Raw genomic sequence first — 17936 nt, 5'->3', positions numbered from 1 at the left:
TCTTTGATCCCCCCAGATTTTTTGGAAGACCAAGATATGATCCCATTCCTCCAAGATTCTGAATACCCAAGATATCTCTTAATTCCTGTCTGGCAGGTTCTTCAATCTTATATCCAAATTGAATGGAATATTTATCAAAATTTATTAGCTGGCCCGAGACTGTCTCATAATCCTTTAAAATCCTAAAGATGGTTTGACACTCTTCCTTTTGAGCTTTACAAAAGAAGAGACTATCATCCGCAAAAAGCAAATGAGAAATCGATGGGCAAGCTCTAGCTACCTTCATTCCCGTAATTTGTTTCTCTCTCTCCGCCTTTTTTATGTTTGCAATTAAAGCCTCAGTGCAGAGAATAAATAAATAAGGCGATAAAGGATCTCCTTGGCGTAGACCTCTATGTGGAACAATGAGGCCACAAGGTTGACCATTTATAAGAACCCGATATTGAACCGATGAAATGCATTCCATCATCAATTTAATCCAATGAAGATCAAAACCCATTTTCTGGAATAAAGCCTCAATAAAATCCCATTCCACTCTATCATATGCTTTGCTCATATCTGTTTTAATTGTCATATACTTTCCCCAACATGCTTTATTAGTCCGCAATCCATGAAACATTTCCTGGGCGATAAGAATATTATCAAAAATCAACCTTCCTGCCACAAAAGCCGATTGAGTCTCTGATATGAGTAAAGGAAGACATATTTTCAATCGCTGACACAAGACCTTGGAAATGATTTTATATCCTACATTACAGAGACTGATTGGTTTCAACTCCGTCATCCCTGTAGGTCTCTCTGTTTTTGGTATCATACATATATTAGTAATATTTAGTCGTGCATCCATTACCCCCGAAACCAGAAAATTATTCACCATCTCTACCAAATCTTTCTTAATAACATGCCAAGAATGTTGGAAGAATAGTGCTGTCATGCCGTCCGGGCCTGGTGCCTTTTCTGGGTGCATCATAAATAGAGCCTCTTTAACCTCCTCCTCTGTTGCTAGCCTCAACAAACATTGATTCATCTGAGGGGTGATGGTCGGTGTAATCTCTGTCAGGAAACTATCAAAGTTCGATGGAGAGGTGGTACTAAATAAGTCCTCAAAATAATCCACTGCCACTCTTTCCACTCCATTATCCCCTGTAATCCAATTCCCATTAGCATCATGTAATCCAACAATCCTATTACGAACCCTCCGTTGCTTAGTTAAAGCATGATAAAATTTTGTGTTAAGATCCCCAGATGAATACCACATGTTCCTACATTTTTGGTGCCAATACTCTTCTTCATCCTTATATGCATCCTGTAATTTCCTAGAAACCTCCAGAATATCCTCTTGAGTCCTGGTATTATCTGTTTGTACCTCTTCAAGTGCTTGTTGTAACATATTTATTTTTTCTTTACCATAAGGTGGATTATTTTTCCGCCATTTAGCAATTTCATGACGACAATTACTAATTTTTGCCACTATACTCTCTGCGCCCCCTCCTGCTCTTTCTTCATTATGGTCTATCCAGCCCATTGTAATTGATTCCAGAAGACCCGCTTGTCCAATCCATCTCTTATCGAACCGAAATTGTTCTTTCCTCCTGGGGACTTTATCTTCCATATAAGCCACCACTGGACGATGATCTGAAGCCACCAACCCAAGATACTCTGTAAAGGAACATGGAAATAGAGTATGCCACTCTTCGTTCATTTGTTCATTCATGTGATTTATATTGGGCAAATTTGATGTTTATTTAATGCAATTAAAATAACATTCAAATGGATCACCAAAGTTTATCTTAATTTTTTTTATCAAAATGAAGGTGCGAAAATCTGTAGATTTTTTACTGTGGTTTTAAATTTTACTGCTGTAAAATTTTATGGAAAGCACTAAAAAATTGTTTTGGATATTTGGCTCTGCAGATCACTTATACAGCTTTAGGTTATTTCAAGAGATGTGATTTCAAAAAAAAATTGAAAGCTTGATTGCTCTGACTTTGATGTTGTAGAAATAAATAGGGCTGTGGACAGTCTACAGCAAATACCAATCATCCCCTTATAAAGGATCAAAATAGCTAATTTAAAAATTGAAACAAATCTTTTTAAAATGTAATATCACAATATTATATATTCTTTTCAAAACCGAAATCACAATTTTTTTCATAAACGACAAAATAAATTTTGTTAATAAAATCACATTTTTTGTCAAAATAATAAAATCAATGTTATAAAAGTAATGAAAAAATCTATCTTTATTTATAACATAGAGGTTCGTTATATAGGAGATTACACCGTCATAGATAAATGAAAAGATTACAAATCATAATTTCTTAGTTATGAGCCACCCACAATCTGGTTCATAACACTCCCCATTGGATGCCATAACCATTTAGAGCTTGTAATGTGCTTTAATGTTGCCTCATTAAAACCTTACCAGGAAAACTCAATTGGGACAAAACCATAGTGAAGGAAAAAGAGTACAACACACATTACTCCCCCTGATTTGGACATTGCTGAAGGTCCCTTGGACCTCTCCAATTTTCTGCAATCCGTGGGTGATGAAGATCTTGGGCAGAATATGCTTCGTCCTCGAACATGATAGTTGGTTCTTCTTTACCATCGACCATGCCACAATCTGATCGAACATATCGAGTCATCGACCTCAAATACACACACACGAAATCTTGGATGATGTTGATGTGATATGCGTGTACCACCATGTGTAAAACATAACCTGTCTGAAAACAAATCAACAAAACCAAATAACCCCTCTTTGGGCTGATTAGTATAAAATAAACCAAAATCAAAGGCTTCTTTATCGTCATTCTTATGGACCAATCAGATCAGTGTCTAAAACAAGACTTTTGCACCGTCCATCTCAGGACTAAATGGACTTCTTTATCGTCCACCTTTGGACTGGATGGATCAGTGTCCAAAACAAGTGATCTCACGCCCATGTACTAGATAATGGGTGAGACTGGTCCATATTAAATCTCTTGAGTACCCTTTTTTGTATATACTATTTGATGCACAAGGATTTCATTGTTAATGTACTCAAGCTGTAATCCCAAACAAAACTTTGTTTTCCAAGATCTTTCATCTCAAACTCTTTCTTGAGATATTCAATTGTTTGGGAAATTGTATCTAGAGGTTCCTAGGATATTCAGATCATATACTTTGATGATTATCAATATTGTTCTCGAGAACTTGTTGTACTTTCAGCTCAATACCCTCTACTACTTTCATTATCCAGTGAACCATATAAATATGCAGTCACTACATCAACTTGCTGCAAGTCTAATTTTCTCTCTTATATAGCCAGACTTATGAGAAATCTAAAAGTAGTTGCATCCACCACATGGGAGTATGTCTCCTCATAATCTATTACTGGTTTTTGTGAGAATCCTTGTGCAACATTAGCTTTATATCTCACGATTTCTATTCCTCACAAGACCCATTTATATCCACTGGTTTTAACATCATATGGCGTCTTAATCATATGGCCAAATACGTCTTTCTTCTTTAAACTATTTAACCCCACGTTTCTATTCAATCCAATATGTTCTACGAATGCGCACTCTTATATTGACGTGGATTCATGATCCTCGCTTATATTCATAAATTCAAGTGCTACCTTGTATGCAAATAAATCATCTTATGTCGACATTCCTTATTGGTTACATTATATTCCAGACATGATATAATCGATTGAGATTCATAATTATCAGGACCTTTAATACTTTGCAGCTTGGCGTCCCAAGCTACATTGTTTGGTACCTGTACCTTAGAGCCGGCCGGCCTTATCTCCATGTCTGGGATGGTTTCCTTAGTAACCTCGGATTTAGATTTTGATTATCATTCTCTGCACCTTTCTTTTGTTTCTGAGGATTCTTATCTTTTGGAACCTATTTGGTCTACCACGTTTCATACGTTGTCTAGACTCTGTAGCAACTTGACTGTGTCTCTTCTTGGACATCAAATTCGTTGGTGCTTTACAAGCTGGTTTATATATGACTTAGTCATTTTTTTCGGGTCAACAAATGTGTTTGGCATTTGATTAGCTAGCTTTGTAAATGTATAATCTTTGGACGTCTATTTCACATTCTTTAGTCCGAGGATCTTGCCAAGATATTGATGGTTGATTCCATTCTTTTTCTTTTACCATTCTTTTACCAGCTTTATTATTTTTCTCCTCCTGGTCTTAACATAATCTGTGTACCTGGCCTCAAATATAATCACCCATAGTTGGCTCAAAGTACTTTATTATTGTGAGAGAATCATATCCAACATATATCTTCATCCTCCTTTTGAGGTCCCATCTTAGTTCTCTGTGGTGGAGCAATTAGTACATAGACAGCATATCCAAATGTCTTATGATGGGGTATGTCTGGCTCTTGACCCGTTAATAATTGTGATAGGGGATATCAATGCTCACTAAATGGCATGATGCGTATTAACTTAGGTGCATGTAAATTCCGTTTGGCCCAAGCTGTGAATGGGAGTTTTGACCTCATAAGTTATGGTCTATCAATCAGCTATTTGCGTTTTAAAAGATTTCGGCCAAGCCGTTCTTGGTATGCACATGTATCACATAATTGTCCACATTTACCCCCATGGACATACCATAATCATTTAAACGCTTGGGACATGTATTCACCAGTATAGTCTTTATTATGAAAAAGGGGCTCGTAGCCGTTTTACTGGTGATGGCCTAATGAGTTTCCCTTGTGTACATGCTACATACGTGAGATTCTTTGGGATAACTCTTCTTATCCTTTAATGTGTGCCTTTTGAATATCAATTTTCGCATCATGTTTGGACCAGGATGGCCAATCCGGTCGTGCCATAAAGTGTATATTTTCGCAGGCTTTTAGCCTCTATCATACTGATTTATGCATAGTCTAGGCCAGTAGAGAATGCAGGTATAGTCTTTACGACTTATTATGGCCTTGGGTGATTTTATACATATATCTGAAGGAACTCTTTGTTTCCTTCGCCCATTGTTTTAATATGGAAACCATTCATTCTTATATCTTTAAAACTCAATAGGCTGCTCTTGCTCTTATAGCTGGGTGAATATAAGGCATCACTGATTTCTAGATGCATACCCTTAGGCAATAATATATTAGCCTAGCCATAGTCTTCTTTCAGACTGGTGAAACCCTCTTTAGTACTTATATTGGCGTTTTTCAGTGTACTCATATAGAAAAATCATTCATTCATTTAATCTAAGCAGACAATGTAATAGAAATAAATTCAAGGAGATAAAAATCAGAGAAAGCATACAAGTAAAGCAATCACACAAGTTTGATGTGAAATCAGATTATCAACTTGATTCTTTTAGGCAATCATAAGTCTCATATTCCATAAGATCATCTTGATCATGTTCGAAATTATTTTCACCATCTTTATAGACCAAGTGGGTTTCAGGTTTCTTCCCTTTCAGATTCTCTTTGATAGAGGTCACAAAAATGTTTGGGAGTCCTTCATATCTTAGCCCAATGGTTGCCCATTCCACTTCTATGGCACAATGATTTGGTCGAGCTTTGTGGTTTAAAGGATATACCACGGCCACTGCCTTGACCATGGCTCAAATTAGGTTGATACCTACGGCCTCTACCATAGTGATTCCCACGGCCAAATGTGTTATAGTGGCCATGGCCACGTCCTTTCCACCCTCCACGGCCATGACCGTGTAGTCTATCATTCCGGACGTGGTTACCTCTTTTTTTTCTGCAGCCTTATTGGTATCAGGTAATGGGGTTAATCCAGGAGGTCTCAATTCACTGTTTCTCATCAGTAATCCATTATTTTTTCCCAACTAGCAATAGACTCATCCACGGACTTATAGTCTTGGATTCTGAGATTCCTCCAATCAAATAGGGCCTTTGGTAATAACACCGTTCTTTGGTGATCATATCTCGATTTTTAAATATGTCCAAAGGTCTAGAGGATTCTCTATAGTCAGATACTGATCTTTGAGACTCTTAATAAGATGATGGCTAATCATTAATATTGTCATGTATCAATCTTTCTCATTGGCATTATTGCCTTCTATGATACATTCACCAAGTCTTTTTGAATTTAGGATAATCTTTGTATCCAATGCCCACCGTAAATAATTATCTCCAGAGAGATTTAGACCAGCAAAATCAAGGTTGATTTTCGACATCTCAAATCATATATCACTCAATATTTAGGTATAATTTTCATGCGGCCTTACTCTTAAAAACAATCAATTCGGATTTCAATCTTGTGAGGACGATGAGACTATCAATCTTAAAGGCATTTAATCAATCAGTCAATTTCTAGCAAGTTTCAGCAATATTATTTCTATGTGCTCATAATATTATGGTTTATCAAGACTAGCAAAAACGGATTCAATTAATCATGAAATTAGGGTTTAACAATCAATGGATTTTAGCAAGACTAGTAAAAAAATTTATTAATCACTTAATCAGTTTCAAGGCTGATTTTAACAATATTAGAATATAGATTTCAAGCATGAATTTCAATGAATCAGTTTTAAGGTTGATTTTAGCAATACTAGAATATAGATTTCAAGCATGAATTTTAATGAATCAGTTTCAAGGCTGATTGGTATTTAGCATAAACCATGTGTAAATAATTTATCTAGTATCCGAATTTATCAAACCTCAAAAACATATAATCAGATCAATCAATTTAATCGAACTTAGCATACAATCTTAAACCTCAAGACATTAGATTTTGTCATGAATCTATCAACCTAGCATACGGATTTTCAATTCTCAAAGAAATCCAAATCAGATCAATATAACCTATCATACGGATTATTTAGGGTTTCTATTTAAAACAGATCAGATTACAAAACTATCAATCCTAGCAGATGATATTAAACCTCAAGAATCATGCAATCAGATCATTCAGATTTTAAACAAGTAAACCTCAATCAATCTATCAACCTATCGGATTATATAAGCAAAGCAAGCTAGCAACCTATCAGATTCAATCAATGTTTTAACAGGCTGGTCGGTTTAAACAATTTTAAATCAGATGAACAATTAACCAAGCAGGATGAGAAAATAAATCTATCAATTTAACGGTCAAACAATTCTAGCAACATAGCATCAGATTCAATCAGATTTAAAACCTCAATGATCAAAACCGAAAACAGTTTCTATTTCAAAATATTCGATTAGGGTTTTAATATGTGATTTGAAAATTATAGTATAATTAATTCTGATACTTATATTATTTAGGGTTTATAGATATAGGGTTAGGGTTTATCGGATTTTAACTTGTAAAAATCAATTTGGAATTTTAATCATGTAGGAACATGATTTAGGGTTTGGGATATCGAACTTTTAGAGCTTCCATTTACTCAATTAGGATTTTTTATCTATTACCCTATGGTTTTGATTCATCAAGATTAGGGTTTTAGGGTTTCATTCTTTATCAATCAATCCATGTTTGATTATGGGTTCATAGGTTTTGAATTACCTTTTAACCTTAGATGATTGTTGAATCAGACCACCAAAGGAGTTGAGCCGCGAACTGGACACGAACGGGACACGAACGGGACGCGAGCTGGAATGGATCGAGTCACTTCTATCGGGTCGCAGACGTCCTTTGTTGCTTGATCGGAAACGCTTTGATCGTCGGACGCGAGCTGTCTGATGATGTCGCGAACGAGGAAGAGGTCGCATGCTGGAGCTGCTCTCGGGCCGCGAACGTCTGAGTTAGGATCTGGAACGCCTTGGGCTGAAGCTGATCGGGGACGCGAGCTGGAACAGATGCAGGAACAAGAGAGCGCGATCGGGGTTTAGGGTTCGTCGGATCGCCGGCTAGGGTTAGGGTTTTGGGTTTTTCGATTTGGGTATTAGCTTAGGGATTTAAAGTTTCGTGCTGATAATGTGTTATAAAAGTAATGGAAAAGTCTATCTTTATTCATAACATAGAGGTTCCTTATATAAGAGGTTACACCGTCATAGATAAATGAAAAGATTACAAATCATAATCTCTTGGTTATGAGCCATCTGGTTCATAACAATCAAAATCCTGTGTCACATCCACGCTTTTCTACCAAAACTGCGAGTCACATTTTTGAAGCAAAACCATAAAATTACTTAGCCTACCAAAATCATAAAATTACACATTTTACCAAAATTATTAAATCACTTTCTCAGAAAACCACAAAATCACTTTTTCGGAAAACCTACCAAAATCATAAAGTCACAATTTTGATTACGAATAAATGGAATGAAAGGTATTCTATTGTTCTACGTACTCTATTCATATTATTCTATTTTTTTTTATTTCCTTTTTACATTTAACAGCTACAGCCTTCTACATGAAAAAGTGAAACAGATAAAAACCAAATCCAAACTTTATCATAATCCCCGTGGAAGCACCGTAGCCTAATAGTTAAGGTTTAAAGGCTTTTACACCCTGGTCTAGAGTTTAAATCCCAGACTATACAATCTATTAAAGAATACAGGAAATCCAGGTTTTAAGTCCCGGAAAGAGCGATTTATTACTGCATACTACGTAAAAAAGACTTACAAGGGATCTTCAACATTGTGCAAGTAAATCCAGTCAGGCGTGGATCTTCATAGGACGGCTCAGGTGATGCAGTTAGGCGTAGATCCTCATAAAGCAGGTAGTATCGTCAGTTGTCAAATCGATCCCAACGTCCGAAAATGCCGTTAATTCAACTGTACACCCGATTTGGTCATCCCGATTTTGGTCATTGGTGAAGGATATTTCAGATTTCGTGAGTTTGAAATAACTAAGAAAGGCCATCAATATATGCCTAAGATTAGGTCATGTCCATGGGCTTTGTACAGTTAGGCCCATTATAGTTCGAGAAACCCTATTTCCGTCCCATAAAACTCATTTCTATTTCCCCTCGACGCAGTTTTGTCTCCGCAACTCTCTTCTACTCCTTGAATTAAAATGGTACTTTCCTCTCTTTATCGATTTGACCCGTAGATTGTTTCCAGTGACGTTATTTTCGTTTTTCTATGAATGTAGGCGTCAGAGAAGAAGCTCTCGAACCCCATGAGGGACATAAAGGTCCAGAAGCTTGTTCTAAACATCTCCGTTGGTGAAAGTGGTGATCGTCTCACCCGTGCCTCAAAGGTCCGTTTTTTTTAAAGAAAATTGAAATAAAAATCTTTACTTTACGAACGATAATGGGTCTAAAGATTTTAGGAAACTTGTGAACGTGTGTCTGAATCGTTGTGTTTGGTCACTATTAGGTTTTGGAACAGCTCAGTGGACAAACCCCTGTTTTCTCAAAGGGTGTGAGGATCTAAGCTTCTTATATTTTAATTTTTGTTTTTTTTTTTAATTTTTGTTAAGACATGTTATATGGACTTTGATATTACAGCGAGGTACACTGTGAGGTCTTTTGGTATTAGGCGTAACGAAAAGATTGCGTGCTACGTCACTGTTAGAGGTGACAAGGCAATGCAACTTCTTGAGAGTGGCTTGAAAGTCAAGGAGTATGAGCTTCTTAGGAGGAACTTTAGTGACACTGGTTGCTTTGGATTCGGTATCCAAGAGCACATTGATCTTGGTATCAAGTAAGTCTATTTTTTTGGTAATTTGAATTACATTGATACTTGCTTGATTAAGGGCAAATTGATCGGCTTATGTATTAAGGTCTTTCAGTATAATGTTAGGTTTGGATTTGATAATATATGACAAGTTTACTGGGTTTGGTCTTGACTGGTTTCTTTGTGTAATAAATGTTTTAGACTTTTTTTTTTTTTTTTTGTGATATTCTTCTCATTTTTCTTCACTTTGTGCATTTAGGTATGATCCATCTACTGGTATCTACGGAATGGACTTCTATGTTGTTCTTGAACGTCCAGGATACCGTGTGGCACGTCGACGTAGATGCAAGGCTCGTGTTGGTATCCAACACAGAGTGACTAAGGATGATGCAATGAAATGGTTCCAAGTCAAGTATGAAGGAGTTATCCTCAACAAGTCTCAGAACATCACCGGCTAAAAAAATCTTTATAGATTTTTGTTGATTTTAGCTTTGTTTCGAGTTTATCTTTTAAAGATTTCTGGATGTTAAAGACCTCTTTGTTGTAGTAAAACCTTTTGTGACGTGTGTGGTAGAATCTATAAAATCTTCGAAAGAACCTTGGTGATATGATTTTTTTGTTTTCATTACAACCATCTCCTTTGACTTTATCCTGAACAATCCCCACAGAAAAATCAACAATTACTTCGATCTTGTCGAAGTTTTTCAAGGATGTCTCTTTAAGCATCTTTAGGCTGTAATAAGCCTCAAAGTTTGGTTGACAAAGAAAGAGAGATACCAACCTGAGAAGTCTTTAGCAAAGCTTGTCATGATAGTGTCGTAGCTTCAAAGGCAAAAATTGAAAGAATCATAGCCACTTTTGGTTCACATACTCAATTCGCTCCATTTTCACAGCTTTTGCTGTATTCTCTAATCATTTATTTGCAGTCCATATTTTGGCAAGTGTAATAATAAGTAGTAAAGAAATGATGTGAATAGCAATAATTAATTGAATTCTCACATTCATGTTTACTTTTTTTTGTCTTCTCCACTCATTTCTTGGTCAGTCAATTTTTGACAAATGTTATTAATAACAGGTAACCAGTAAAAACAAAATTTTGTATGAGAACAACATTACTACTAATTGTTCAAACAACCGAAAATATACACTTGAGACCTCATCAAATCATAAAATCACAATTCAAAATTTGGTGGGAATGAGAGAAACATAATCACAACTTCCCCATTCACATACTGAATTGTAAAACAATTACAAAAGCAACAAATAAGAAAAAAAGGAAAAAAAAATTACAAAATAAGAATCCAAAACCGGAGCTGTACCGGTTTTGCTGGCTATTTCAAAAGAAGACTCCATTTAGCGAGAAGGATGAGGAAGACGATGAAGAAGACAAACGAAGAAAGAGCAATGGCGACACCAAGCACAACCTTGTTAGTAGACCCATGTTTCTCTTCTTTCTTATCTCCATCTCCATCTCCATCGTCGTCGTCGTCGTAATCATCCTCCTCCTCCTCCTCCTCCTCCTTCTGCTTCTGCGGCGGAGATGATAACGGCAAACCGTATTTATCACACGGAGCAATACCAAGATTCAGTTTCCAAGACAGAACAGTGTTGTTATAGCACAGACCACTGTTCCCTCTAACTTGGAAAAACTCGAGATTTTTAATGAAGCTTTCGTTAAACGGTAAAACTCCACGGAAGGAGTTGTCAGCGAGGTTCAAGTGTCTGAGACTCTTCATCCCGGAGAAGAAGCTCGGAACGACGCCGTTTAGCCGGTTCCCGCATAGATCCAAATGCGTCAGCTGAGAAAGCGATGAGACCGAACTTGGGACTGGGCCTGAGAATCTGTTCGAAGCCAATGACAAGTTTTTAAGCAATGTCAAGTCTCCGATCTTGTTAGGTATCTCGCCGGAGAGGGAGTTACGAGATAAGTTTAACGACTTGAGGTCTGTGAGGAGAGTGATCGAAGGCCTTAGTGGGCCTGTGAGTATGTTGTTCGATAGGTCGATGTAAGTGAGGTTGGAGTGAAACGCTTTCGGGATTTTTCCGGGGAGGTTGGAGGATGAGATCGTGAGGGATGTGATGTTACGCATGTTTCCGAGGACCACGTAGAGACCAGAGGCTGAGACTGGGACTGAGAAGATGCTGAGGTGAGTGAGGTTGACGAGGCGGGCGAGGTAGACGCCGGAGAGCCCGTGATGACGGTGGAAGGAGGAGACAGCGGAGAAGGAGCGGAGGGAGATCGGGAGGTGTTTTGGAGGGGAGAGAGAAGGGCAGTTGAGGAAGGAGAGGGAGAGGAGTGAGGTGGATAGAGGTTTTAGGGTTTTTGAGGGGAGGGAGAGTGAGGAGGAGCAGGATGCGAAGGAGAGAGAGGTTACGCGGCGGAAAGGAGAAGCGTCGTCGCAAGTTATGGTGGTTGAGGAGTGGTTGGTGTGGTTGTTGCAGGGATCTTTGGTTGCTGTGAGGATTTTGAGAGCTTTGAGCTGTTTTGGGTCTAGTGGAGAAGATGAAGAGACGGTGGCTATTAGGAGAAGGAAGAAGAGGTGAAACAGCGGTTGAGGCTGCTTCATAGTGAGAGAGCGGAGAGAAAGATTGGTGCATTTGAAGAGGTCTTGTGACATGCTTATTATATACAACAAGCATAGTAGAGTAAAATTTCACCAGTTTTAAGTAACAACAAATAACTAACTTGTGGATCAAGCAACCATTCATAGGCCCCATAAAGCCTTAGTAACAAAAGTGAACAGTAAGAGCCAACGCACTCTGAGGTCAAGACTCAAGAGATTGAGTAAACCTTGACTACTCTTGTTGTATCACAGACCACAAGATTCTCAGAATCAGACTGATTCGTGCATAGCCAATTCACCTGCTTAAACAAAAGAAAAGCTAGTTACATTAGATGCCAATAAAAAGAGGCAAAGCTAAAAGAACAATGAGAGAGCTCTTTCTCAATCACCTTCTTGCTCAGGTCAATATTCAAATGGAGGAGATCTCTGTTATCGTTATTGTCTGAATCAAGACATCTAACGCAATCCCAGATTTTAACCGTCTTATCATTACCACCTGAGATCAAGAATCTACCCTTTTCCTGAAACTGAGAAAACGCTACACAAGAAACAGCAGCTTTGTGTCCACCAACAGAGTAATCTAAACACACCCTTTTGGCCACATTGTTTCTGCTGCTGCTGCTGCTACCGCAGCCTTTTGATGCTCCTTTTCGCGAAAGCTCTGATTCGATATTGATCAAATCGACAATTCCGTCACCTCTAGCAACGGCGCATATCTTGTCTAACTTACCAACCATGTCCATTTCCGGAACAGCTATCGAGTGAACAAACGCAGGGTTTAGACATTGTCCTGAGTTATCAGAGCCTGAAAGATTAACAGCAAAATGATCAGAGGTTTAATGGCGAATATACATATGTGGCTTAAGGAACCAGAATCAGCGGCTTAGGGCTTACTGAAGTCTATAATCTTTTGCGAGCGACCTTTTGAGAAATCCCACAAAACAAGCTTTGCATCAAGTCCACCGGTAATAACTGTAAGAAAGTAGACGACACTTTAGAAACCTTGAAGAGGTGATAACAATAGTTTGTTCGTTACCTTCCCAAGGTCTCCATGGAATGAATTGCACAGAACTGCATATCTTTAATGTTATACATTAAGGTGTGAGTGACTTGAGTTTTGTACAGAAACGAGTAAAACATAACAAGGGCTAAAATAAAAGGGTACACTTGTATGACCAGCTCTAAGGGTTTTATAAAGACACTTCTGGCCAACGTCGATAATCTGTGTTCAAGCAAACTAATTAAACCGAAGAAAAAATCCCACAAAACTTATGTTTATGTAATTTTTTTAAGTATTAAGAACAACAATTCAGGTACCTTGACATCACCAGAATCATCAGCAGAAGCAAGAAAAGATGATCTTCCATTGCATACCACCTACCGAAACCAAAAGATGTTTAATAGAAATCTGATGAACTTTCAGAAACTAATGGTTTTTTTTTAAGTTTATCTACCTGGTTTACTTCATCTTTGTTGTAACTGTAACTCTCTAATGGCTTCCAAGAACCAGCACTTAGCTATGAAAACGCAGAAACAGAGAGAAGCTTTTAATCTAAGTGAAGAATTATGTTTTATAGTTTAATCAAAGTTTGGATTTTTCTTTTACCATATGAACATCGAAAGACTTGATTTCGTTTCCATGAGAAGCATAGAGAATGTCCTCGTTACCTGTAAAATAATAATCCACAAAAACCGAAACAAAGAGATGAAAAACTGAGATAGAACCAAAAACAAGAGAGAGAGACAGAACCTAACCTGTCTTGAAACAAAGAGATGAAACTGGTTCTGTCCCAACGTCAATGGTGAACTGGACATCTTTACATCGCAAATCAAACCAGCATACGCAACCATCCTGTAATCGAAGCGAAAGTAACTATTAATAATAACGAAACCCTAGATGCATCGGAAAAAAAAGAAAAAGAGGTTTCAGTTAGAGAGACCTCGCCGGAAGTGACAACAAGTCCGGGCCGGTCACGTGAAGATATACAACACGTGGCGGTCGCTTTGTGGCCTCTCAGTTTCCTTGGTTCCGCCATTGCCATTAACTGTGTAGTTATCTCCGGCGAATGCTCGGTTTCAGTTCTAATAATTGCTTGTGATACAAAAGCATTGCAGCCGGAACCTAACCGAACCTGACCAAAAGTTAAGCCAAAACTGAACCAGGACTTTTCTATAAAATTTGGTTTTGTTTTTGATAAACCATTGAACCGAAATCAATTTTAGTTTTTTTTCTTCTAAAAGAGCGCAAGTAAATTAATTGAGTTTAGGTACATTTACAAATAAATAGAATCCGTCTGTATCTTCATTCTTCATCAACCACAGGTAAATTTGCACGATTGATACTCGTGATTTAGATAATAAGGTTCTGGAAATTTGACAACACATCAGAATCAAAACCCTTTTTGTTTCTTCAAGCAATACATTGATAGATTTATATAAGAGAAAAAGACAAAAATAGCACTAAATCAAGTTTATTTTCCCAAACTAGCACTCAAGATCAAAAGTCACAAAAATAGCACTTAATGTTTTATTATAAGTCACAAACTTCAGGTTTATAGTTAAAGGGTGGGGTTTAGGATTTAGGGTTTAGGGTTTAGAGTTTAGGGTTTAGGGTTTAGATTTTAGGGTTTAGGGTTTAGAGTTTAGGGTTTAGGGTTTATGGTTTATGGTTTAGGGTTTAGGGTTTAGAGTTTAGGGTTTAGGGTTTAGAGTTGAGAAATGAGGTTTTGGGATAAGATTTCAAATTTTGAAAAATAAAAAAAAATTAAAATTTTCTAATGATAAACTTAGAAATATGCTATTTTGGTCATTTTAGTTTTTGAGTGCTATTTTTGTGATATAAACTTAGAAATGTGCTATTTTGGAGATTTGCCTTTTATATAATCGACATAAAATGCATTTATCAAACCTTAAAAAATCCCTCATCAAAAACTCTTTTTTCTTCACCAAAAATTATCCTTTATAGATTCATACCGACCAAACAAAAACAATCTTTCACATATTTAAATGAATTTGAATAAATAGTCGTTAAACTTAAACCAAGGAAGAACCACTGGGTTATTAGCTTGAGCAACATCCAAATTTCTTCACAGCTGAAACATTTTTACTGATTATCTCCTTTCGACAGAACATTAACCGATTCGCTCGCTGCTTCCATGACTTTTTTGCTCACATGCAGTAAATCTGAGTGAGAACTTCCGTGAAAGCGTTCTCGACATTAGTGGCATCGAGAGCCAGCCGATGTCTCCATGAAGCAAGAATCTCCGCGAATGACTTTGCATCTTCGGTCTGAATACCCACAAGATGGTGTAGATCAAAAACTTGTTGTCCACGAGCATCAGTTAGGATCAGTGTGGTTTCTGAGTTCTTTGAACCTCGGTATAGCTCGGTATGTCTGACGGTAGTCGAACCCGGGTCTATTGCTTGGAAGGCAATTATCCTAACCGTTGGACTACAGACGCTACTGTTTCGATAAGTACAAAACCGTTTTAAATCTTTAGCCGTAGTACTACCGGCAAAAACTGTATTACCGACGCGGGCGTTATAAAAATCAGATTATTTTTCTATGCTACTAATATGACGTGGCAAGTAAAAAAAGTAACTATAAAAACTGGATACGGCTAAGAGGAGGTCTTGTCTCAGTTTCGGAGTCAGTACAGAATAGACGCGACTCTTGACGTCCTCCGGCGCTTCTCCCGCCGCGAAACTCTTTTCGACTATCAGTCTTCTCCGATTTAACCCCGGCGGCAGAGTTTGTGCTCGCGTTGCTAACTCGCTCGAAGCAACTTTCAGTTTACCCTACCAAACGTTTCGAGGATGGGCTGCATAGGATCTTCTCAGGCCAGAAACGAAGGCGGAGGTGAGTCGAATCGGTTTTCTTGTAACCTTTTTGGTCATCGCTTCGATCGTCTCTCGTGTTCGTTTTGAAGTTCTGTCTCTTTCGTAGGGTTTATAGCATCACACGCTGAGATGATTCGAGTGTTTCTTCTTGCTCGTTTTCAATCTACGTCTTCGTACTTGTGATTCTTGGAGAGATTGCATGATGTTTAGTAAAGATTTCAAAATCTTGAACATTGTTCTTGAACGTTCTACGTATGCAAGATCCTCCTGTTTCGTTGGTCTTGTTGTGTTTCATGAGTTTTGTATGTTTTGACAGCAAGACGCGAGAAAATCAAGAAACCTAAACCGTGGGCGCATACCGAGCCAATCACAAGGGCACAGCTTATGAACATGCGTGAGGAGTTTTGGGATACTTCTCCACACTATGGTGGTCAAAGAGGTGTATATATGTTTCTTATAGTCTTCATTTGATTGAACTTATGAACATTTTTTGGAAACTGAGTTAAATTATTACTGATAATCAGAGATTTGGGATGCACTTCGAGCTGCTGCTGAAGCTGAACTGACACTAGCGCAGACAATTATTGACAGTGCAGGCGTGATTGTTCAAGGCCGTGATCTAACATTGTGTTGGGATGAAAGAGGTTTTGCAAAAACAACATAAATCTGATTCTTGTTTTTTCGTTTCTTTTTTGTGTTACCTTACTGGGATGATTTATTTACTCAATACGCAGGTGCTAAATATGAGCTTCCTAGGTATGTTCTAAGTGAGCCCACGAATCTGATCCGAGAGCAGGGACAGTAACCTCTATGAAGGTTGACACAATGACATAGAGAGCAAAGCTTAGTAAGTAATATTAGTATAAGAAGCAATAGAAGACTAGATATAATCTGAAGCAAGTCTCGTATTCTTTACTTTTAGCAAAGATATTAATAGAAAAGATACACACTTACAGTTTCTTACGAGTCAAATTACTTGAGTTATTACTAGAATAAATCTTAAAAGTTCAAAATTACTAAAATATTTTTATGGTCGAAAATGTCCTTTTTTACAATTGTGAGTAGAAAGGTATATTACAAAATTGCCATTTAAATTTTGAAAAAAAAATTCGTCGGCAGATTTATTTGACAAAAAAACAAATCTATTGTGATATAAATCTGTTAATTAAATGTTTTTGCGGCTGTTTCTTATAGGGGCTGTTTGTTTCACCATTTGTCATTTTCATCCAAATGATTCATTTGTATGATCTATTCAAATGATCCATTCAGATTTTTGTGATTGTTTGTTTGTCCATCCACATAGCTCATCTAGATGAATCATCTAAATGGATCTTATGTTTGTTTCTTTATTTTCATTTTCATTCAAATGAGTTTAGTAAAGAAATTACCAAAATATTCTTGTGTTGATTTAATCATATGTTTAATATTAATTTTAACTATATTACATTTAATTATTTAGTTTAACATATTTACATTAGAATTATTTCAAAATTAACGAGTTTTTTTTTTTGCGGTTTGGGCGGGAAAACAAGTTTTTTTCGTTTTAGCGAAAAAACATATTTTTTATGTTTTGGCGGAAAATAATATTTTTCGGTTCTGGCGGGAAAACGATATTTTTCGGTTTTGGCGGGAAAATACAAATTTTTGGTTTTGGCGAGAAAATAAGTTTTGCGGTTTTGGCGGGAAAATGCATTTTTGCGATTTTGGCGGGAAAACGCATTTTTGTGATTTTGGCGGGAAAACACGTTTTTGCGGTTTTGGCGGAAAAACGCATTTTTGTGTTTTTGGAGGAAAACACATTTTTGCGATTTTGGCGGAAAAACATGCTTTTGCGGTTTTGGCGGAAAAACGCGTTTTTGCGGTTTTGGCGGGAAAACGTGTTTTTGCGGTTTTGGCGGGAAAACGCGTTTTTGAGGTTTTGGCGGAAAAACGCGTTTTTGCGGTTTTGGCGGGAAAACGCGTTTTTGAGGTTTTGGCGAGAAAACGCGTTTTTGCGGTT

At 37.4% G+C, this 17936-nt stretch overlaps 4 protein-coding genes across 4 annotated transcripts; 2 read left to right on the top strand and 2 right to left on the bottom strand.

Annotated features, from left to right (window-relative positions):
* The first annotated feature begins 8806 nt into the window (after positions 1 to 8806).
* On the top strand, positions 8807 to 10158 carry LOC106406958 (60S ribosomal protein L11-1). Its single transcript, XM_013847717.3, has 5 exons — positions 8807 to 8931; positions 9007 to 9114; positions 9234 to 9276; positions 9365 to 9560; positions 9793 to 10158. Exons 1-5 carry the CDS (start codon positions 8929 to 8931, stop codon positions 9989 to 9991), a joined length of 549 nt encoding a protein of 182 aa, XP_013703171.1. The 5' UTR covers positions 8807 to 8928; the 3' UTR covers positions 9992 to 10158.
* Positions 10041 to 12151, bottom strand: LOC106411553 (receptor-like protein 55). The gene has a single exon (XM_013852341.3). The coding sequence runs from the start codon at positions 12149 to 12151 to the stop codon at positions 10865 to 10867; it is 1287 nt and encodes a 428-aa protein (XP_013707795.1). The 3' UTR covers positions 10041 to 10864.
* LOC111210076 (WD repeat-containing protein 53-like) lies at positions 12131 to 14307 on the bottom strand (the record flags this gene model as incomplete). The annotated part of the gene is made up of 10 exons (XM_022710401.2): positions 12131 to 12396; positions 12487 to 12902; positions 12992 to 13069; positions 13134 to 13176; positions 13263 to 13319; positions 13415 to 13474; positions 13552 to 13614; positions 13704 to 13765; positions 13853 to 13949; positions 14038 to 14307. Coding segments are annotated over 10 exons (1236 nt in total), but the record flags the coding sequence as incomplete, so codon positions are not given.
* Positions 14308 to 14873: 566 nt separating this feature from the next.
* On the top strand, positions 14874 to 16907 carry LOC106408164 (ubiquitin domain-containing protein 1-like). Its single transcript, XM_048768904.1, has 4 exons — positions 14874 to 15956; positions 16254 to 16376; positions 16462 to 16581; positions 16672 to 16907. Exons 1-4 carry the CDS (start codon positions 15914 to 15916, stop codon positions 16740 to 16742), a joined length of 357 nt encoding a protein of 118 aa, XP_048624861.1. The 5' UTR covers positions 14874 to 15913; the 3' UTR covers positions 16743 to 16907.
* Positions 16908 to 17936: the final 1029 nt, after the last annotated feature.

This window comes from Brassica napus, chromosome C9 (assembly GCF_020379485.1).
Source record: "Brassica napus cultivar Da-Ae chromosome C9, Da-Ae, whole genome shotgun sequence".
Taxonomy (NCBI): Eukaryota; Viridiplantae; Streptophyta; class Magnoliopsida; order Brassicales; family Brassicaceae; genus Brassica; species Brassica napus.
This window is presented reverse-complemented; position numbering and strand designations above follow the sequence as displayed.

Coding starts and splice junctions, on each gene's coding strand:
- LOC106406958 (XM_013847717.3), top strand. Junction 9,277..9,364: donor AACCCCTGTTTTCTCAAAGG/GTGTGAGGATCT, acceptor TTGATATTACAG/CGAGGTACACTGTGAGGTCT. Junction 9,561..9,792: donor CACATTGATCTTGGTATCAA/GTAAGTCTATTT, acceptor TTGTGCATTTAG/GTATGATCCATCTACTGGTA.
- LOC106411553 (XM_013852341.3), bottom strand. CDS start 12,151: ATGTCACAAGACCTCTTCAAATGCACCAATCTTTCTCTCCGCTCTCTC.
- LOC106408164 (XM_048768904.1), top strand. CDS start 15,914: ATGGGCTGCATAGGATCTTCTCAGGCCAGAAACGAAGGCGGAG. Junction 15,957..16,253: donor GGCCAGAAACGAAGGCGGAG/GTGAGTCGAATC, acceptor ATGTTTTGACAG/CAAGACGCGAGAAAATCAAG. Junction 16,377..16,461: donor ACACTATGGTGGTCAAAGAG/GTGTATATATGT, acceptor ACTGATAATCAG/AGATTTGGGATGCACTTCGA.